The sequence below is a fragment of the Emys orbicularis genome, chromosome 7 (genome assembly GCF_028017835.1).
Source record: "Emys orbicularis isolate rEmyOrb1 chromosome 7, rEmyOrb1.hap1, whole genome shotgun sequence".
Lineage (NCBI taxonomy): Eukaryota > Metazoa > Chordata > Testudines > Emydidae > Emys > Emys orbicularis.
In genome coordinates, this window is record NC_088689.1 from 35,522,246 (window position 1) to 35,545,928 (window position 23,683).

At 43.7% G+C, this 23,683-nt stretch overlaps 1 protein-coding gene across 2 annotated transcripts in view; it reads left to right on the top strand.

Moving 5' to 3' along the window:
- The first annotated feature begins 15,978 nt into the window (after positions 1–15,978).
- RNLS (renalase, FAD dependent amine oxidase) overlaps positions 15,979–23,683 on the top strand; it is a 145,197-nt gene continuing 137,492 nt past the window's right edge. For both annotated transcript variants that reach the window (XM_065407940.1, XM_065407941.1), the window contains exons 1-2: positions 15,979–16,099; positions 16,697–16,802. In XM_065407940.1, the coding sequence (XP_065264012.1) occupies positions 15,979–16,099; positions 16,697–16,802 (227 nt within the window). The remainder of the gene's footprint in view (positions 16,100–16,696; positions 16,803–23,683) is intronic.

Consider the following 23,683-nt stretch of genomic DNA (forward strand, 5'->3'; position numbering starts at 1 on the left):
CTCTAGCCCACCTCAAGTAACTTCTCTTTCCCCAAAAAGACACTTATGACCATCTTTGATACCATCTAAGACTGTCAAACAAGGGGGGGGGGGGAGGTTCCTACTAAAAACTCTACAGCTAAAGGAAAAAGGAACGAGGGATGTTGTTAAAATGAAAGCATTACTTAATACTTTACGTTTCAAATGCTTTAACTAATTTTCCTTCATTTCTTTATCTTTAATTAAAAAAATCTTTTAGACCTTTTAAGCATGTGTTTACCATGGTACTAAGCAGGCCGAGGTCTCTGTATTCCTAATCCCGAAACTTGTTTAATGTTGGACAGTGACTGGATTATGTTAACACCTTTGGCCCATATATTCCATCTACATCAATACAACAGTGGAAGTACAACAGATATTTCTCAAATGTGTGTGTTGTGTGTGTGTGTGTGTGCGTGAGACAGATGCAACAAGCTTCAGTCAGTTACAAAATGGGCACTTCAGAGGTGCAGCTATTTGGCTATGCCGCAGTTAACAGGGCCAGTCCCAGAAAAGCACACTGAGAAAAATATATTCAAGAATTGGGGATCCCTGCACTGAAGAAAGTGAGTAGGGAGTAGGAAAACACCAAGGAAGGGATTGCTTCTCTATTGTGTATATCACCCCCATCATATCCATATGCACATACATCGTAATAAGAGAACTAATGAGATGAGAGAACTCAAATATTAAGAAAACCCCTAGATAGGAATAAAGTACTGAAAATTAATATACATTAGTGAACAAGATACCTACCATAATGCAGCCTTAGAGTATGCAGCAGCCATACCATTGTACACTACAATTTTATCAGCTTTTATGCTTTAAACAGGTTGAAGATGTATCAGTATTTGGATGGCAGACCTCAAAGGAACATCAAGGTGCTACAGCAAATGGTAGTAGCAATTCAGCTGACACTCTTCATTTGGTGGCAGTATCGAACCAACATCTTGGCACAGTGTTAAGGGCAGTGTCCTTTTGGATTAAATTTGAAATTGAGATTCTGAGTATTTATGGTCACTAAAGAATTTATGGCACTTGTAAGGGTAAGGGAGCTATCCCAGCGATCACAAAATGTATTACTATCTTGGGTGCCTTCACTAACGTCTAAATGCTCTAGCTGGAAAACTGGCAGTAGTTGTGATTTAAAGAGCTCAGTATTGGGCCCATGGGTTTCTTGCTACTTAACTAGTGTCCTACCACCCCTTCATACAGGGGTTTCCCTAGGTCTTCTGCTCCTTGGTGCACACTTTACCAATAGACTCCACCCTGGAGTGGTTACAGAGCTCTTGTTGCCAAGAGCTGTCTCATATCTGAGGTCCTTCATTATCAATATTTACTGATTGCTCCTGAAAAATTCCCAGGTTTTTTAAAAAGCCAGTATGCATGTTTTTATTGATTTTCACCTGAATTTTGGCTTTTGAGGGACCTGGAAATCTTTCATAGGGCAAGTGGACAGGGCCACACTAAAGAGCTAGGATCAGAAGGGAGCTCTGCCCAGCAGGGGGACCAGTACACATGGGTTGCAGCCTTCCACTGACCTCCTGACCCTTCAGTGCAGCCCAGTTTACTTCCCCACAATGTGCAGGGAGCAAGATGGGTGCGGAGCCAGGTTCCAGCAGCCGAGACTACCCACCACTGCAGGGAGTGGAAGGCTTCCTCAACTGACACATGGTGAGTACCCTCTGAGAGTACCAGGCATCCCTCCCCCTCACTCCCTGTGAGTATGGGGACCCCTCCCTCACTTGTTGACTTCCTTTTCATTTTTACTGATACCCTCCCATTTTTAAAAATATTTCAATTAAACCCAATAAATTCCTGGAAAATTAAAAAAAATGAAAATAAAGGGCCTAACTCATATCTCATGTAGTTCTTTCTGAAGGCACTCTTTCCAAGCAGCCTTGGTGATTGACTTACCAGCTGAACATAGAGAGATTTTCCTTCTAACTGTAAATCTTTTGTTTCCAAACTCTCATTGATGTCTGTATTCACATTTAATAAACTCACCTTCTGTAAAAACACCAACAGGAACTCTAAATACCAGTCTTATTTTTTTCTGAGATTTCACTTGTACTCATAGCTTTCTGACTGCTTTAGATGCCTACCTCTAAACCCAGAACCACTTTTTCCAGCTGACCCACTTCTACTTGATTTTAACTAGAACAGCTCACCAAGGAAAATCCACCAGTCCCAGGAGAACCAATCATGCTTCTCTATAAATTATACTGATGAATAGTAGGTATAGCACATTTACTAATCATACACCAAACTCTTTGGTAAAATAAACCACTCCCAAAACAAAACAAACAATTCAGTGACATGAAAAGTTATGATTCATAAAGGAAAAGGTAAATCTAGCAATAGAACACTACTCAACTCATTGCAAAATTAACTTCTATGGGGCCTGAAAAGTCTTCCAGAAGACAACTGTAAAATGGGATTCAAAACAGAAAAGGAATCACTTTAAACTACATTGAGCCCCAGTCATTGTAATGCATGGAATGTCTGAACTGGAGATGTGAGAAAATACCTTTACAATGGTTACCACCTCTGTTACAAATAGAAGTGTTACTGGCCTGTTGCCATCTCAAGCTTGAGTTTTCTTGAATATGAGAATTTCAGCTAGTTAATGGAGGTATATAAGAAGCCTTTACATTTTTCTAAAATCAGATAACTATATTCAGAAGTAAAGCCATTATCTACCCCGGTTGAGAAAATAATCTAGATCTCTATAATTTGCCTCAAACTTAGTAATGAGCTCAGTTTCCAACTGATAAAAACATTTTCTACTGAAAATGTATGGGGTTTGAATAGCCCCCCATTTTAGCCTGATCACTTTTTATAGTATGATAGGTAGGATTTTGCCAGCAGCAAACACTAGAAATACTAGAGTGTTGCAGTCTACAAGGGACTGAGTTATGTCGACACTAGAGATCTGTACCGATGCAGCTGTGCACTGTAAGATCTCTCATGTAGCAGCTCGATGCTGACGGGAGAGAGCTCTCCTGTCTACATAATTAAACTACCCCCAACAAGCGGTGGTTGCTATGTCAGTGGGAGAAGCTCTCCTGACAACATAATGCTGTCCACACCACCACTTATGCCAGCTAAATTTATATTGCTCAGGGGTGTGTTTTTCACACCCCTGAGTGACATAAGTATTGCCAACATAAATGGTAGTGTAGACATGACCTTAGAAACAAGAAGTAGAACTGGCAGGACAGGGAGCCAGATGTGGCATGATTTGTAGTGCAGGGCCCTTTGGTTGGACTGGATATGGTCCACAGTGAGCTTTAATTCACCACTAGATATGATGTAAATCGTTGCATTAAGAATCACACAATTCATTTAAAAACAGCACAGTGCACTGTGAGATGTTTGGAACAAGGGCTGTCTCTTTTGGAAGGTGTCCAGTACATTGTAGATGTTATCAGGGCCGGCTCTGGCTTTTTGGCCGCCCCAAGCAAAAAAAAAAAAAAAACCCTGCGGCGCGGCCGGAGCGCGGGTGCAGGGGAACCGGCTAGCGGGGGAGGGCGGGGGGGAAGAGGGAGGGAGCGGGCGGGAGAGAGAGAGAAGGGGGGCGGCCAGGGCTACAGCAGGGCGCTGCCACGCGGCCCCTCCCGCTGCGCTGCGCCGCCTGCCGAGAGGGCTCCGCTCCGGTCGGCGGGGAGGGAAGGACGAGGACTGCCCTGCCGGGCTTGCTGCAGGGCGTTCCCGTCCTCCGCGCCGCCGCCCCCTACAGGGCGGCCGGAGAGGGGGGAAAAAAAAAAAAAGCGGCCGTGCTGCCGTAGGATTGGGCGGAATGCTGCCTCATTCAATCTGCCGCCCCCAAGCACCAGCTTGCTCGGCTGGTGCCTGGAGCCGGCCCTGGATGTTATCATAGACAAATGATTGAAATTTCCCAAACTTTAGTATATGCCGAAGCAGACAGGACAATGTGGAAGATGTATACATTAAGGTGGACAAGCCATTAAGAATTCATGGTGGGATTGCAGGGGATGCAACTGATTTCATTTTCCTAAGGGTTCAGTTTACAGAAGTTTTGGAAACACTGTAAAGGAAAATGATAAATATGGTGACCACACTACGTATATTTTCAAAATACATGTTTTGGTATAATGCCCACAGATATAAAGACTCAAAAGGTTACATTTATTAAGCTAGTTAACAGCAGGTTGAACAGATTTTTCTATTCTGAATTCGACAAACCATTTATTAAAGGAGTTATAGGCAGCTGGGCAGGGAATGGAATAGTTTTGAGGTAATGGGTTGTCTCGTCCCTAGAAGAAGGATGAACTAAAAGAAAGACAAAGAATAGAACAAGTATACTAAAAATACCCACTACTTTAACAATGCTCAAAATCTTGGAACCAGATAAAGATTACAAACTTCTCAAAAGTAACCCACGGGAGCTTCAAGTTCTTGGCATCTCTGAAAAAATCAGGCTTTAAAGTCCAAATCCTCAAAAGTATTTAGTAGCCTAATACCTCATATTCCATCCTCTTACCAGACTCCTATAACCCCTGTAATAAATGGTATGTTGCAGTCAGAAGAGAAAAATCTATTCAACCTGCCGTTAACTAGCTTAATAAATCTAACCTTTAGAGTCTTCATAGCTGTGGACATTTAGAGCATTATGACTTTAGGAGCCTAAATACCTTGGGGATCTGACCCTAGGTGCCTCAGATTGGTACCCAGAAGCTGACACACCCAAAATAAATGGTTACTTCTGAAAATTCAGTATATCCTATGTCTCCTACTCTTATCTTCTGAGGTGCATGATCCTCAACTGAGGCCAGAATTTGGTCCTATGAGATACAGGTTATCAAATAAAACATTGAAATATATGTTCATAAAGGCTCTTTAGAATGCCTACTGAATAATACTATTACAGCAAGGACATTGAAAACAGTGAAAGTTAACAGCATGAACTGCAGGAAATTTTCCACCTTGCCACACAGTGACTTTTTTTGTGGTGGTTGTTATTTCTAACCCACTTCCCAATTTCTGCAACAGTTGGCATAACCGTTGACTGTCATTTCCTAATAAAACATCATATAGAAAAACTGATATCTAACCTTAGACTTGGCCTTGGGTTTCCTATCTGCTGGCCTATGCCTGGTCACACATTACAGTGGTGTTTTGCTCACTCTTGATTAAAACCTAGACATTGCCATACAAGGTGCCATGTACAAATAGCAAAAGAGGCATGTGCCCAGCCTCTGGACTGGAAGAAAGCCATAACTCTGTAGTTGCTATAAAAAAAAAAAAAAAGAAAGAAAGAAAAAAAAAAGGAAGACTGCAATACTTTGTAGAGTCAAATAATTAAAACAGTAAAGGAAGAGAGACATTCAGAGTTACAGGTTTCAGATGAGACTGGAAAAAAGCTAGTCAGTAAGGAGGAGAAATATGGGGTGGGGGGGGGAATGAGAAAATTAAAGGTGAAGATACAGAACTGGCATGGTGGGGACCCTTGTCTATGGAGTGAGTCAGATGTGGAGAATCTGAAATGCTAGTCATAGGTTGATGCTTGCAGAAGGTACTGACATTATTCTCTAGAAAATGTCATTAATACTGTATTCAAAGTGCAGAATTCTTTGTGATGAAGCACTTCATATTTTGTTTTAATCTAAATGCACAGCAAGGAAAAGTGTGTGATGGGGGAGGGTATGCTCCCCTCCCCCCTTGTTCAGTGTTTGTTCTCTCTCTTTTTTTGCCTCCAGTGAAAGAGGAAAATAAAATAAATCCCCTTTGCCTGTTTCTTATGCTAGTATTTAAAAGATTTACAAGAGTTAGAGGGTTCAGAGTTTAAAATGCTGCTGGCTGTTTAGGAGCTATGTTGCAATATGTGGTATAGCTTGAAAGTCCTTCCTGAAAGAATATGGGGAAGGACAGAAAGACGGTCTTTTCTTAAGTGAATAACGTAGCTGAAGTTCGAAGTACCTTAGTTCGAACTTACCTCGGTCCACACGTGGCAGGCAGGCTCCCCCGTCGACGCCGCGGTTCCCCCGTCGACGCCGCGGTACTCCTCTCGTCTAGCTGGAGTACCGCAGTCGACGGCGATCACTTCCTGGTTCGACTTATCGCGTCCAGACAAGACGCGATAAGTCGAACCCAGAACTTCGATTCCCAGCCGCCGAACTAGCGGCTGGGTGTAGACATACCCTTAGATACAATTGAGTGTTTTTCTTACTCTGCTGTACATAAGAACACAAAAAAATGGGTTGAAAAAAAAAGGGGGGGGGGGAAATAGTGGAAAATCACAGACCCCCTGCCTCATTCAGATTCTGCTTCATCCAGCATAGGATGGATGGTATTCTTCAATATTTTGTTTTATCCTCATTGTTCAGTGTGTGGCCCCAGGCCTTATTTACTGCATACTGTTCAAACCTTGCTTTTAATACAGAATTATTAATTTCCTCCTGGGTGCTTCTATGAGGTTCAACAGCATACTGTCAGAGTGCTTCACAAACACTAATACATTTATTTTCACAACATCCTTGTGAAGTGAGGTGGTGGTTGTGATGCTGGCAGTTTAGGTGCCAGTTCATGCCAAGGCCCATAGGTCTCACTGAACAATGACATAGCTGAAAATCAGTCTGGCTTACCTATGTGTTAGTTTTGTTAAAATAGGTATTAGATTTATAGAGATGTGTTTAGACGTTATGAAATGCTTGAGAGTTGCTGCATGTATCAATATCACTTATAACATCTGTATCCAATGTTATAAAGTGATTGCTTTAACTATGAAAGCGTTTGCTATGAAACTGGAAACTCTCACAGTCAGGAAAGAAGTTTTACCAAGAGTGAAATACTAGTTTATTACAAGAGGTGTCATCTCCTGCCCAACAAAAGAAGGCCTATAGACACCAGATGAACCATTGTGGAACATCAGTGAACAAAAGACTGTTGATTGCTCCCCCACACTCATGAAAAGGGGACATGCAAAAACCCACCACGGTTTGAACTGTCTGTGACGTTATGATTGTAATATAATATTTCATTGGAAGGTGACAGGGCCAGAAAGAGTTAATTAACTCAGACTGACTTGACACATGGGTAAACATTAAGGACTGGTTAGGAAGATATGTAAATAAATAGAGCTTTAAAATGCAAGTCTGCATTGTTAAAGATCTCAAGGGTAAATGTTTGCTCAGGTCTTGTGATGTAAGCAAACAAGTCTTGTCTATTGCTATAAAGAAATATTAACATTTATGATAATACTTGAGTGAAATAGTATTATTGTCTATATGTCTCTTCGAAGGTTGTGGTAACCTGTATCTGAACTGTTTAATGGATAAATTACCCTGTGCTAATTGCCAGGATGTTTGGAAGGAGAGTTAAGCCTATTGTTTTTTCAGGCCAAAAGGCTGCGGAAATGTATAAGAACCCTAAAACATGATCCTACTTCATCTCAGATCTGCTCTGGGTTTCAAGAGGGGGAAACCTTAAGCCACAAGGATTGAGATCCCCAGTCATTGACTGGAGCCACCCTGAATATGGACATTGGACTATAACCTATGGACTATATTTAAAAGAACTTTTGGCAACTACAAGCTCACCTCTGCTATGCATCTGAACCTCAAAAATTGAATTCAAGTCTGTATGTATATTAATCTTTTAACCAACATTCTCTCTCTTTTCCTTTTTAATAAATTTTAGTTTAGTTAATAAGAATTGGCTATAAGCGTGTATTTTGGGTAAAATCTAAGTTATAATTGAACCTGGGTGTGTGGCTGATCCTTTGGGATTGGAAGAACCTTTTCTTTTATATGATGAGATAAGATTTTCAATCATCATCATCATATCTGACAGGTGTGTCTGGATGGAGGCCTGAGGCTGGGTACTTTAAGGGAACTGCGTTGTTTGGACTTCTAAGTAACCAGTGAGGTACTAGAGAAGCTGTTTTGTGCTGGCTTGGTAAATCTAAGTATTGGAATATCCACCAGCTTTTGGGGTTTGTCTGCCCCGTTTGGTTTGCAGTTCACCCTAATTAAGTAACCTCAGCTGGTTCCCACGGGCAGCACCGTCACACTGTCCCATTGAAGTTTGAACGCTGGGGGAAGGGGATAAACATCCCTGACCAGAAGGAATTCTATCATTATGCTGCTTGGAATTTGGAGAGGTCAATATTTCTTAAGCTTAAGCAAGGGATCCCAAAGCTGCTTAGTCCTAAAGGGCATACAGAGCTTGCATAATACAGCAGCTTCTGTTACCAACTATAACTCATTTGTGTGTGTATGTTTACCCGCTTTAACCTTGTAAATAACTTATTTCCTTTTCCTAGTTAATACATTTGTTTTCGCTTATAGCCAATCCTATATAAACTTTGTCTTTAGTGAAAGATCTAAGGTGCAACTGACCTGGGGTAAGTGACTGGCCCTTTGGAACTGGGAGTAACCTAAATATTGTTGTGATTTTTGGTATAAGGGACAATCTATCACAAAGGCAGGCTTGCCTGGATAGCAAGATAGACCGGAGTGCCCAAGGGGACTCTCTGTGACTCCATGTTAAGGCTGTTATAGTGCTTGAGGAGTTCACATTTGATACTTGGTTGGTGAAATCTATTTACAGAGCACACAGCCAATTTGGGGGTTGTATTCTGGTTTGTAGCAGTCTGCCCTGAGTTTAACACTCATGGTCATGAGCCACTCCAGACAGCTTGGCAGTGGTCTTATCCCTATTTTGCAAATGGGCAACTAAAGCATAGAGGAAATAAAGGTCAAAAGTGACCATTAATTTGGGTGCCCAATTTGAGATGGCTAGGGCCTGATTTTTCATAGTACTTTATATGTTCAAAGAACCTCATTTGCAACTGTGAATGCTTAGCACTTCAGACACTAGGCTCCAGTGTCTGAAGTTGGACATTCAAAATTCCTGTAGTTCTCTGCCTCATTTACTATACACTTTCCAACTTCTGCAACAAATGAGGCAAGGTTGTACAGACAACGCCTCCCTCACTACATACCTTGATTCATCCTCAGAGCTGGTTCATCCTGGGCATTGAATGAGGCAGGGGTCCTGTGGAAAAATATGTGATAATGCAATTAACAATTATATCACAATGCATATGCACAAGGGGACTTAATTAAGTTTGCATGGGTACCTTAATTCTAGCATTTCTTAACATGGCTGTTTTGTGTGTAATTTCCTAGGTTTTTAAAAACGGAAACAGAAAAAACAGAAATTGCATCAGGTGGAATCATTTTGACACCCACATTCTTCATAAACAGGGTTGGAACCTTTAGATTCACTGCACAGATCTCTGTCACTAGAGCTAATGAGTAACTGATTGCAATAATAGGTAGTCATACTCTACATGGACCAGCACTAGAGAGGGATGAGACACACACTTTGCTTGTGGGTTTCACAACTATTTGCAGACAGCAAAGGAATGCTGAGACTTAGGAATCATGGGTTCCATTCTTTGCTCTGGAATGGAGTATACTCTCGTGGGCACAGACCTTTCTGCTCATTTCCCCCAAACCTGACACTTTCTTCTCCATCCCTCCAACCTGTTCTTTTCCCCAGTCTCAGTTTCCGCTTCCAGCTCCTCATCCCAGTCTTTCCTGCCACCCCAGCCTCTCATCTCAGTTCCTGTCTCTTTGTCCAGCCAATCCTAGTCTTCCCCCTCAGGGCTCCCCATCTGAGTCCCATTCTTCCCCTATCCCCCCTCACAGTCCCAGTCCTCTCCCAGGCTCCTTGACTCAGTCTGCTTGCCCAGCCAATCAAATCTCCCATTGCCTCCCTACATACAGGATCCTCATTCAATCTGTTTTCCACCTCCCTCCAGCTTCTTATACCAGTTGCCTCACCTAGCCAGTCCCAGTTCCCACCCCTCATGCTCCCCATCCTAGTCCCATTCTTCTTGCTGAGGCAGTCTTAGTCTCGCATTGGGGCTCCCCATCCATGTTGCAGTCTTCCCTCCATGGCCACTCCCAGTCTCCTGCCTGGCTCCTTTACTCAGTCCCTTTGCCCACCTAGTCTTAGTCCTCCATTTCTTTCCTACTCCCCCTGCTCTGGTTCCTGTCTTCTCTGCATTTGACTCGAGTCAGGCTGTTTCCTCCCTCTTTCACACTGCCTGGGTGCCAGTAGGGAGCACTGAGAGAAAGCCCAAGTGAGACTCTGAGTTCCAGTGCCCAGCACTACACAACCTCTAGTGACCAAGAGAAGGACCCCTCCCTTCCCCCCGGAAAGTCCTGCTCAGCTCTTAAAGCCTAAAGATGAAGCATGTTCAGTGCAGGGGGAATCTTCAGGGAATTTAGCTGCCAAATTCTAACAAATCTCTACTGACCACATGAAAACAGATTTTTCAAAGGCTTATAAATTGCCAAGTTTGGGCCTTTTATTCTCCTCTCCTCTCCCCTCCCCGCCACCCCCTCAAACAGCAAAAGGCAAATTCATGAAACCAGGGCAATCTCTCTGCCAAAATTCAAGTCTCTGCTCCAAAGCATGGAGGAACAAGAGTTCCTCAATTAAAAGGTTGTAAGAATTTTTTTATCATGGGCAAAAACAACATATTTCCTCTCCAAATCTCATTTTTGGAAACAACCAAATGATTTTTGCTGCAACCCTGCACCTGGCATGGCAAATTTCAGCGCAGTTACAATTTGACAATGGTATAAGTAACCGAAAACAGAGCTGTATAATAGGAAGCATCAGGCAACCTTAAATATAGACAGCACTACCAGCACCGCCTATAACAACTTTACCATTTATACTGTCCCAACTGGGAGTTAAAATTAATGTTTTGGGGGGGATTATTCAGACCTTTGCTGTCATTTAGATGTTAGCTCAGCCATGTAGAAAACTACAAATTACATTGTGAGTGTTATATTCAAAATGGAATAAGCCTGAAACATGATGGCTCAGATGGCTATAAAGGAGAGAGAGAGAGAGAGAGAGAGAGAGAGAGAGAGAGAGAGAGAGAGGAAAAAAAAGGCAGAATGCACTACATGCTTTCACCATTTTTTTTTCAGAAGTGAATAGGAGAGCAGATCCCCAACCATTGCATGCACTGATAGCACCCATCACTGTGACTGGGGCATTTACTGTAGGGGTTATGTTGTCGACTGTTCAAGCATTCTGAAGCAAGAGTGTATTGTAAATTGTGCACACCTGGATATTTCAGTGGTTACAGTTTGTAATAAATAATATCATTTTGCTGTTGCAAATAGCTATACATTCTCATTTTTGGTCCTGTCTACACAGCAGGTGGGGGACCTAGAGTTGACCATGATTAACCAGCATGTTTTAAAGGTGTGCACACTGCTAATTGATATTTAAAAACATAGCTATTGCCTGCTAACACTAAAAGGAGGGCATCTAAAACATGGCTGAGGCACAATCTGAAGCACTCATAAGATGATACATTTGTGGAGATAATTGTCAGGAACAGTAGTGAGTACACAGTGGTTAGGATACTAGTGTGCAAGTTACATCATTGTGCAAAATTAATGGAGCTTAAACTGGGCCCCTTCACCCCGGCACAGTGAGCAGGTGTAGATAAGATAGAATGCAGAGACTAGATTCACAGTGTTCAACATCAGTCACTCCGGTCTCACCATCATTAGGGAGCCTTGTCTTGACTGGCAGAAACCCAGTTCTCTGTTATACGCTGTTAACAGCAAATTCAATGGATAATAAAGTCACTACTATCCATGAATGAGGCCCCTGATTTTACTTGTATAACAAAATTGAATGGAAGACACCGCAAGATTATTATTAACCTAGATGGGTATGGTCAGATATCAGCATGAGTTTTGTGGTAATTGGGGAGTCTGTGGTCATGTATCTGATATCAGATTCAGACTTCTGTACCAAAACTAGCTGCACGTATGTATATATAATACTGCATAGCCTGTTGTAGTCGGGGGAAGGCTTTCTGCATACTTCAGTGTTTATATTTAGTCGTATTTAGTAATCACTCTTATTCCTATAGAGCAGGGAAGGGCAAACTACGGCCCATGGGCCGGATCCTGCCCGTCAGGGCTTTGGATCCGGCCCGCGGGATTGCCACCCCCATGGTGCCGCGGGCCCCGCGCCGCTCCCAGAAGCGGCCGGCACCATGTCCCTGCGGCCCCTGGGGAAAAGGGGGGGAGCAAGAGGACTCCACGCGCTGCCCTCGCCTGCAGGCACCGCCCCCCGCAGCTCCCATTGGCCGCGGTTTCATGTTCCCGGCCAATGGGAGCTTCGGGGGAGGTACCCACAGGTGAGGGCAGCACGTGGAACCCTCAGCTCCATCCCCCCCCCCCCCCCGGGCCACAGGGACGTGGTGCCGGCCTGTGACGTTACGAGTATAATATAATATCTCATTGAAAGGTGACGGGGCCAGAAAGAGTTAATTAACTCACAGACTGACCTGACCTATGGCTGAACTGTAGAAACTGGTTAGGAAGATATGTAAATGAATAGAGCTTTGAAATGTAAGTCTGCATTGTTAGAGGTAAAAGGGTAGATGTTTGCTCAGGGCTTGTGATGTAAGCAAACAAGTCTTGTCTATTGCTATAGTTTTAATTCAAAGATCAAAAAAGGAATATTAAGATTTATAATGACACTTAAGTGAAATAGTATTAGTCTATATGTCTCTTTGAAGGTTGTGGTAACCTGTATCTGAACTGTTTAATGGATAAATTACCCTGTGCTAATTGCCAGGATGTTTGGAAGAAGGAGAGTTAGGCCTATTGTTTTCTCAGGCTGAAAGGCTGCTGGAAATGTATAAGAACCCTGGGACATGATCCTACTTCATCTCAGATCTGCTTTGGGTTTCAAGAGGGGGAAACCTTAAGCCACAAGGATTGAGATCCCCAGTCATTGACTGGAGCCACCCTGAATATGGACATTGGACTATAACCTATGGACTATTTCTAAAAGGACTTTTGGCAACTACAAGCTCACCTCTGCTATGCATCTGAACCTCAAGAATTGAATTCAAGTCTGTATGTATATTGATCTTTTAACCAACATTCTCTCTCTTTTCTTTTTTTAATAAATTTTAGTTTAGTTAATAAGAATTGGCTATAAGCGTATATTTTGGGTAAGATCTAAGTTATAATTGAACCTGGGTGTGTGGCTGATCCTTTGGGATTGGAAGAACCTTTTCTTTTATATGATGAGATAAGATTTTCAATCATCGTCATCATATCTGACAGGTGTGTCTGGATGGAGGCCTGAGGCTGGGTACTTTAAGGGAACTGCGTTGTTTGGACTACTAAGTAACCAGTGAGGTACTAGAGAAGCTGTTTTGTGCTGGCTTGGTAAATCTAAGTATTGGAATATACACCAGTTTTTGGGGTTTGTCTGCCCCGTTCTGTTTGCAGTTCACCCTAATTGAGTGACCTCAGCTGGCTCCTACGGGCAGCACTGTCACACGGCCGCTTCCGGAAGCGGCACAGAGCCATGGCAGGCAGGGAGCCTGACCTGGGCCTGGTGGGCGCTGCTGCCACTCTAGAGCCACTCCAGGTAAGCGGTGCCGGGCTGGAGCCTGCACCCCTCCTAAACCCCAACTTCCTGCTCTGAGCCCCTTGCCGCACCCTGCCTGCAGCCAACCCCCTGCCCTGAGCCCCCTGCCACACCCCGCGCCCCAACCCCTTGCTCTGAGCCCCTTCCTGCACACCGCACCCCAACCCCCTGCCCCAGCCCTACATTCATGGCCCTGCATGCAATTTCTCCACCCAGATGTGGCCCTCGGGCCAAAAAGTTTGCCCACCCCTGCTATAGAGAGTGTTAGGTTAAGCTAATAAAGGCAACTACAACCTCTTAAATCCATGAGGCTTACAGTGGTTCTGAGGAATCCCTAAATAATGATCTTTATATTGGGCTTCTTGAAGGGAAGCTTGGCACGTAACACTCATGAAGATACAACTCAATATATCATATCCTAAGAAGCCATGCCAGATTGTATAAGACTGTAATTACAATAAGTCTTCATTTAATATTTGTAGGCTAAATAACATTACTTACCAATGTACTGTGTACAGCACAATCAGATGACATAATAATAAGTACACATAATATACAAATGACAAGTATTATAAATGGAAACAGCATGAGAAAGTATAATGTTGCGCTTGATGTTACTAATTCAAATAGAATTTTAATTAAAAATTTACACAGCTTTAGCAGTGGGGGTAGGAAGTTGAAATTTGGCTGGGAAAGGGTCCTTGTTGAGGAAAAGGACCTTAAATGCTCTGGTGAAAACTGGTTTTGATTTGACTGAGTTATATGTGATGGAACAGTGTACATTGTAAATCTGCAGTTCAATTTGTAGGATTATTTATGTATAGCTGCAGTGCTGAAAGCAAAGATTGGCTGTATTGTAGGACTTACTCTCAGTGCTTCTTTTATGCTGTTCGTCAAGCCCTGCCTCATCCCTGTTCATCTTTTAAGAATTCAGCCTTGCAAAACAGATACGGATATTTACTTACATGTCTCTAATATAAAGGATTGATCATAATAAAATGGAAAGTTATTCTACATGCCTAAGAAAAAAATGCATCTGTCCAGGATCAAGTAAATATTGTGTGCAAGATACAAATTTCCATCTGCTGTGTATTGAATGAGGTGGAGCTCATAGCAGCCCACCTCATTTGTGGCATATCTTGTCAGGCACATCAAGCAGTCTGTGTGTACCTTGCAGTGCACAAATATTCAGACAAGCTCCCCTAGTAAGACGTATGAGACTGGATGCTCTCATGAGGTCTGACTTTTGACTTTTTTCTGGGGAAAAGAAAAAAGCTAATTTATTTTTTTATATATAACAACATTTAAGGTTGCACAGTTAAGCACTCAAGTAAACACAGTTAACCCCATCTCCATCAGGCCCTAATCCAGCAAAGCATTTCAGCATGTGCATAATCTCAATCATGTGATTAGTTCCACTGAAATCAATTAGACTGTATGTACACTAAAGGTTAAACACTTGCTGAAGTGCTTTGCAAGACTAAGGCCTCACTATATGTCACAAGATGTGACTTACAAGGTTGTATGAAACAATTGTATGATATTCTATAGTACACTTGCATTTCCTAACATTACTGTGCTTAATCATTCGACTTTAACAACCTTTTAACATCATTTTAATAGTATAGAAATTAATTTGAGGAGAAATATTTTAAGGCAATTAAAAGGGTTCATTGAAATATATATATAAATGGAGACAGTACTTTCCTGAGTTTATGCAATTCAAAAGAATTTTAGTATAATAATTATTGGTGGCCTTCTTCTAAGGAACAAATTAAATATCTGACCTTGTGTAGCTCTAAATTCTGAATTTCATTTAAATGTTGAAACTTATAGATTGCTGTTGGGAGTACCCAGTTAGATCCCAGTCCTGCAAGTGACCCCACATGGGTGGGCCCATCCCTGCATGGGGAGTTTCTTCATGCAGAGTCACTTGCAGGATTGGGCATTCAATTACCTGAGCTGTCGTTTGACTCCTGTACAGGGAGTGGAGCGGGGGGAGGAAGATATGTATGTGGAGTGTGTACGGATCGTGCTGGGAAGGGATTTGTTTATGTACGGCCGCGTGCGCGAGACATATGTGATTTGTGCGTGTCCCTGTCTCTCGTGTGCGCACGTGACAGACAGAGCTCTCCCATGGATACAAAGCAGCAGCACCCCCCCCCCCCCCATTGTGAAAGCTCGTCCCCCACCTGAGCCCCGGCAGCCAGGAGAGGCGGCCCTACTGCGCGGCGCTCTGGGGGTCGGCTGCGACAGGGGGCGCCCGGTGCCGGGCTGTCACTGCGGGCCAGCGGCCCGGCTGCTCCCCCTGCAGGCGAGCGGGGCTGGGGGAGGCTCCGCCGGGCAAGGCGCTGGTTGGGCCCGCAGCAGCAGCGGGAGGAGCCCGGGGCCGCCGCCCGAGCGGAGGCTCACTGACGGTGTCCGGGGACAGGCTCTGTGGGAGAGCCGGTCTCCTAGTCACAGCTCCGTGTTCTTTCGTGTAGGCCAATCGCCGCCGCCATGGCGCGGGTGCTGATCGTGGGCGCCGGGCCGACCGGCAGCCTGTGCGCTGCGCTGCTGCGGAGAGAGCTGCCCCAGCGCCCGCTGCGCATCGTGCTGTGGGACAAAGCCCGAGGAGCAGGTGAGGCCCTGCCGCGGGCACAGCGGCCTCTGCCGGGACTTACAACACCCCCCGCCCCAGCCCACGCACGGGGACCGGCCGGGGAGCGCGGGCAGCAGGGGTCAGCCCCGGGCACGGGCGCACAAGCACGGGGTCTGGGGATGGCACCCCGGCTCGGAGCCAGGCATCAGCCCCGGGTAAGCGCACGGCCCTGGTGTTTGCATGCCGTAGGGGGGACGTGGGCAGTGCCCCATGGAGACACTGCACAGCACAGCCTTCCGGACGTGACGGGGAGCAACGCTGCCAGCAGGGCCTGACCACAGGAGCGGATAGAGGGACTCTCCTCCCCGGGCTACTGAGCGGGGCTGGGGCGCCAGCATGTGCCGGGGCGAGAGCGAACAGCTGTGCAGGAAGGAGGCCAGCCGAGGGCTCTGGTGGCTTCGCCTGGAGGACTCGAGAACCGAGGCGCTGACCGCCCTCGGGCGCCAGAATCAGACAAACAAACATCCCGATGGAAAGTCATTTTTGTAACCCCCACATGTTAGGCGCTAACTTTGTCCGGGGACAGTATATGTGGGAGAGCCTAGCCGTCTTTTAGTCACATTTCCGTGTTCCCAGGAGGAAGAATGACTACAAGCAGGAGCCCGCATAACCCTCGCTGTACAGCGGATCTGGGAGCACAGTACATAACGCTTCGACCCGCCTATGCCCAAAAGCATCAAAGGTGAGAAGGTGAATGAAAAGCTGTTGTAGTTGTAAAAGGATTAGGAAAAGGAACAGGCCAGCGCTATTTTTTTAATCATTCATGTTGCACTACCCAGTTTAGGATACAAATGGACAGGGTGATGACAAAGTGATCCTTTAAAAATAATTTTCAGCTGTCAAAGGGTGGTTATTATAGAGTTTTCTTACATATGTTACTAACAACAACCTGTTACTAAAGTGAAGAAATGACAAGACTCCTCATGTTTATGGGATTTGTTTATTTTCGGCAGTTTTCTCAGCTTGGACAATAAAAAGAATCTATGAGGTCAGTTTTGTTTGTGTTTTAGTAAGTTTCATTTTTAGGGTCTTTGCTCTTGAGATTTCAGACATCTGAGAGGAGGGTTTATTTGTCTTAAAACAGTTGTTCAAGAGGAATCTTTGTTTAGAAGTGGAAATATATAGATCGGGGTAGGCAACCTATGGCACGCGTGCCAAAGGCAGCACGCAAGCTGATTTTCAGTGGCACTCACGCTGCCCGGGTCCTGGCCACTGGTCCGGGGGGCTCTGCATTTTAATTTAATTTTAAATGAAGCTTCTTAAACGTTTTAAAAACCTTATTTACTTTACATACAACAGTAGTTTAGTTATATAATATAGACTTAGAGAGACCTTATAAAAATGTTAAAATGTATGACTGGCACGCGAAACCTTAAATTAGAGTGAATAAATGAAGATTGGGCACACCACTTCTGAAAGGTTGCTGACCCCTGATATAGATATATATATTGGTTTAAAAAAATTGAATTCACAATATTTAAATTTCATGCTGCACATAAATTGACAGTGTACCTTTTATATTTGATATGATTTTAATATTACTGTTAAAGTAATTGTACTATTGAATTTAAGAGACAGTTTTAGCCATCATTTTTAGTGCATTTTGTAGGTAAGTGGAATGAAGATCGGACTCAAATTAAAATAATGAGACTGACATTTTAAAATTAGCAGATTTACAAGTATGTGGCATAGATATTGAGTTAGATATAGTAGCACTTGTTTGATGTGAACAGCCCATGCTAGTTTTTAAGTATCAAAATGTCATCAAATGAAAGCATGTGTGTTAGAGGCACAAATTTCTTAAATGGATCCAACAAACTATAAGGACCAGGACTGTATTGTGATTGTCTTATTCATGCACATACACCTCTACCCCGATATAACGCGACCCGATATAAAACTAATTTGGATATAACGCGGTAAAGCAGTGCTCTGGGGGGCGTGGCGTGGCGTGGCTGCGCACCCCCTGCGGATCAAAGCAAGTTCGATATAACGTGGTTTCACCTAGAACGCGGTAAGATTTTTTGGCTCCCGAGGACAGCGTTATATCAGGGTAGAGGTGTAGTTGACGTTAATAGGACCGCTTATGTTAAAGGCTGTTGTAGTTTGGCCTTGGGTAAGTAACAAATAACACTGCTCTACAGCCAAAATGCTTCTGAAATAAATGTAGTCAAACTTTACTAATTCTGGGTCACTGAGAACGAAAATGATGTTTAAAATTGTTGATTGGCTCTAGTTTTCAAGATATGCTATTGGGTCAGTATATACGACCCTTGACTTGGGAATGGCGGAGGATAAGTGAGTTATAAAGGGAAGGGATCTCAATTTAAACCAGAAATGACTAAAATACATCTTTGACTGGATCTATGAATAAATCTATGACTGGGTTTGGACAGTACTTGCTTTTTAGGCAAAACAATGAATGATGCAATCTGAAGCTGGTATTGCATCATACATGATATGAATTGCATCATGTTATTCCTAGAAGTCATGGATGATGCAATCATAACCAAGCTTACATCACTCTGCTGAACAAATTGCCCTATATCAGCTCTAGAAATCATACAGTGTCGTGCTCTCTTATTTGTCAGTGTTTGATTTTGCAAAGGGACACATTTCTGTTTAGCCAAAGTGAGCAGAGATGCCTCGTACTTGTGTGAACAGTGCAGATAACTTCTGCTATGTTTGTGGTGAAGTGACTTTTGCATCACAAAAGCGCAGTATAACCACTATGGTTAAGAAAGCCTATCACCTTTATTTTGGCTGCAAAATTGGAGATCAGGACAAGAGGTGGGCCCCACACATATGCTGCAACAAATCTTCGCCAGTGGTTGAACAGGAAAAAGAAATCTATGCCTTTTGCAGTGCCAATGATTTGGAGAGAGCCAACAGATCATACCAGCAACTGTTACTTTTGCATGGTGCCTCCAGTTGGGAAAGGTGTGTCAAAGAAGAAAAAGTGGACTGTGCATTATCCAAACATTCCATCAGCTATACGCCCAGTACCCCACGGAGAAGGACTGCCGGTTCCTGATGCACCAAAATCATTCTCACTTGAGTCAGAGGATGAAACTTCTGGTCCTGAACCATCAATGTCACAGGACCCACATTTTCTCCCATTCTCCTCCTCTGAACCACACTTCATAACACAAGGTGAACTGAATGACCTTGTCAGGGATTTGGAACTACCCAAGAGTAAGGCAGAGCTGTTGGGCTCCAGACTACAGCAGTGGAATCTCCTGGCAGATGATGTTAGGGTTTCCATGTTCCGTGACCGTCAAAAGGATCTTGTCCCATTCTTCTTCATGGAAGGTGATCTTGTAGCCTGCAACAACATCGATGGTGTGATGGCAGCCCTCAACATCGTTCACGATCCAGATGAGTGGAGACTGTTCATTGATTCATCGAAGATGAGTCTTAAAGCTGTTTTACTGCATAATGGCAATGTTTTGCCATCAATTCCAGTTGGTCATGCAGTCCATATGAAGGAAACTTATGACAACATGAAACATCTTTTGAGGTGCATAAACTATGACCAACATCAGTGGCAGCTTTGAGGTGCATAAACTATGACCAACATCAGTGGCAGTGGCAGGTGATTTGAAGGTTGTTGCTCTCTTGCTTGGTCTGCAGACTGGATACACAAAGTACTGCTGTTTTCTCTGCGAATGGGATAGTCATGCAAGAGATTCCCACTACATCAAGAAAGAGTGGCCACTCCGACAGTCATTGGAGCCTGGGAGGGAAAGTGTTCAGCATCCACCACTTGTTGAATCAAGGAAGACTTTGTTACCACCCTTACACATCAAGCTGGGTCTGATGAAGAACTTTGTCAAGGCCATTGACAAAACACAAGCAGCTTTCAAGTACCTCTGTGGAAAATTTCCAAGGTTAAGTGAAGCTAAGATAAAGGAAGGTGTCTTTGTTGGTCCTCAGATTCGTGAACTTCTTCGAGATGATGCATTTGACCATGCACTGCGTGGCAAGGAAAAGATGGCATGGAAAGCCTTCCAGTTAGTGGCAATACATTTTCTCGGAAACAACAAGGCAGACAACTACAGGTTGTTGGTGGAAAACCTCCTCAAGGCATACAAAAGCCTTGGTTGCAACATGTCACTAAAGATACATTTTTTGCACTCTCATCTAGATTTTTTTCCACCGAACTGCGGAGCAGTGAGCGACGAGCACGGCGAGCGATTTCACCAGAATATTGCAACAATGGAGAAACGCTATCAGGGCAAATGGAGCCCATCAATGCTTGCAGACTATTGCTGGACAGTGACAAGAGATGCTCCATTTAATGAATACAAGAGACAAGCCAAGAAGCGCCGAGTAGACACTGAATAGGACTAAACTATGTACAGAATAGTTTTTTGCCTTTTGTTTCATAATAAATTTTATTTATATAACCCTTTTGCTGATTTTTAAAGTGTTACATAAAGAGGACAGGTGAAATATTATCACGTAAAGCAACCATAAACACATGAAAAGACCTAGGTTTACAATTTATGATTAAAACTCTACTATCTACACAATATACATAGACATAAAATGTAAAAACTTAAATATCTTAGAAACAGTAGCCAATCAGTTGTTTTAATTGTCATATTTGAATTCAGCACATCAAAATACATAATAAATAGCACATTTTATCTCTGAAGCAGACGACTTCTCAAAAATTGTAGACCAGTGTTATCAAACTGCATGTGCTCCTCAGCAGTGTCCTCACTAGACAAAGATGCAAAACTGTAGTAAGAAAGCAGTTAATTTTCATGAAGCGTGTCCTTTTGCCTGCTATACTGAACTCCTGGAATGCACAGCAAACTTCTTCCATTCTTACTCATGCTGAGTGGTAATTTACTAGTCTGCCAGTAGTTCCACCAATCTCAGTGAAAGTACTCAAGGAATGAGGTACCACTTGGTTTGCACAAGGGTGACAGAACTGGGCCTATCTAAGTAGTACAATTAAGGGAATAGTTTTGGATGACAATAGAATACAGAGGACCAAATTAGAGGTTTGCTTGGGCCTAAATTTTAGGCCCTAAATTTTAGGCCCTGACCCAAACCCAAGCCTAATCGACCCTGCCTCTCAAACCTCAATCACCACTGCTGACTTTTGGCCCTGGGGTTGGTGTGGTGGCAGCTGCATTCATCAGCCCTGCTGTGTGCTGGCTGCAGAGTGAGAGGCTCTGCCACTCCTGCACACTCACTCCACAGCACACGCAGTGCATGCACAGGGAGGTAGAGGTGGCCAGCAGGAGCGAGGAGGAGAAGAGCTGAACCGAGCAGGTGGATTTGTTTTCCAACCAGATCTGGATCTGACACGTCTCCCATTGAGTTTGGCTCGGGTTACAGGGTTCTAAGCCAAATTCTGCCTTCAGTTACTTTACACACTGTCTGTATCCTAATTGGAATCAGAGGCATTAAAGTGTGTGTGTGTGCGGGGGGGAAATCAAGAAAAATGTTTGGAATTTGTCCAGTTTTCCTTCTAGGGCAGTGGTCTCCAAAATGGGGTGTGCAAGAGGATCCTTCAGGGTGCGCAGGAGCAGCGCTGCTTCCCCCCCCCCCCCCTTTGGCAGTTCGGCCGGGAGTCCGAGCGGCTTTTTTTTTTTTTTGCTTCGATAGTTTGGCCGGGAGCAGGGGGGTGCGTACTCAAGTTTTTTTTACTGATGGGGTACACGATCAAAAAAGTTTGGAGACCACTGTTCTAGGGTACTGAAAATTAAAAACAAAACCTCAGAGTTATAGAGTGTACTGTGCCATCAAACTAGCAGAATTTTTCAGTGAATAAGCTATTGCAGGTTTTATAAAATGTTACTTCCCATCTTTTAAAAAAAAAAAACCCATCATGTCAGGTGTCTCATTAACATGGTTTTACACCGCTTTCCAAATGATAACTTAAATATATTAGACAAGCTATGTTTCTCTCTCATTTGGAGGTATTCATCTTATTGATTATCTTGGGGACCTGCTTGACTTGGCACCTCGCCTAAGTCTCAAAGATATAAATTGTGAAAAATGCCTTTTCACTCTGTCCTCCCAGGTGAGGGTCTGGCCACAGAGATCCATCCAGGCTAATGTAACTCACTGTATCTGAAGATAGCAACGGTGCAGAGACTCCAGCCTGGATAAAATACTGTAGTGTTTGCATTGTTAGTGGGCCAGACTGCCATGAGTACATCACCTCTCTGCTGTGCTACCTCTGCTAACTCCTCATCTGCTTCCATTACCAATTCAAGGCCTTGGGTTTGATCTTTCTTGCTGTCAATGGTTCAAGGTCCAGGTTCTCTGTCCAAGACTTCCTTAACTACTGGAAAAAATGCAGCTCAGAAAGCTCAGGGCAAAGCAAGCATGTCACAGCCAGATGCAAATCATTTGCAAAAAGAGGGGTTCAGCTGTGGAGCAAGCTTCCAGAAGAGGTCAGGCTAATCCAGAGTTTGACTGCTTTTAGCACACACTGCAAAGCCTCTTTAACAAGATCTTCCACCATGCCATATTTAGGGGTGAGAGGTGAAAGGGGAAAACCACACACAAATGTCTATCCCAAAACAGAGCTGACTACCAGGCAGGGCGAAGAACAGAAGTCTCAGTCTACTAGGAACCTTGCCATGCAGACCTGACGTACCTGGGAAGTACTTAGATATTACAATGATAGATGCTGTGGAAAACTAAGGCTACGTCTTCACTACGGGGGGGGGGGGGGTCGATTTAAGATACGCAAATTCAGCTACGCGACTAGCGTAGCTGAATTTGACGTATCGCAGCCGACTTACCCCGCTGTAGGGACGGTGGCAAAATCGACCTCTGCGGCTTCCCGTCGACGGCGCTTACTCCCACCTTCGCTGGTGGAGTAAGAGCGTCGATTCGGGGATCGATTGTCGCGTCCCGATGGGACGCGATAAATCGATCCCCGAGAGGTCGATTTCTACCCGCCGATTCAGGCGGGTAGTGTAGACCTAGCCTAAGGCAGATAGAGGCTGGGTCCAGTTGGAAATCAAACCTTCATTGATTTCCAGTGGCGGGAAACTTATTTCTTGACTTATGGAACTGTGAAATATCAGACTTTAAAGATATGATGCCTTTACAGCTAAAAAAAAGTTTTCATTGGGCTAGGGTAATATTTTGGAGAGGGGGAGGAAACATGCAATAACTTTTTTAAAATAGGGGTGACTGTTTGAAGCTACTCATTGGTTTGGAATATTACAATAAATCCTTAGGAACTGGATTAGTGGGACGACAATGTAATGATAATTGATGATAAACTGTATAGGATATCTTTTGTAAATACCAGAGGAAGCAAAGTTGCACCTGTTAGAAGATACTCAAAGCCCAGCTCTGACATCATCTAGAACTTTCACAAGAGAAGAAAAGTGGTCAGTCAGTTAAATACTTCTAGCTCCAGACACCATCATTTATCTTCCTGCCATAGTAAGTCAGAATTTCCAGCCGATGTGAACTTTCCAACAGGATTGCAATGGGGAGAGCTAGGTGGGTATATTGTCTTTCCCTTGTAAGAGACCAATCCTTATGACGTAGTGAAAAAGTAAACAGAAGGTCATTTTT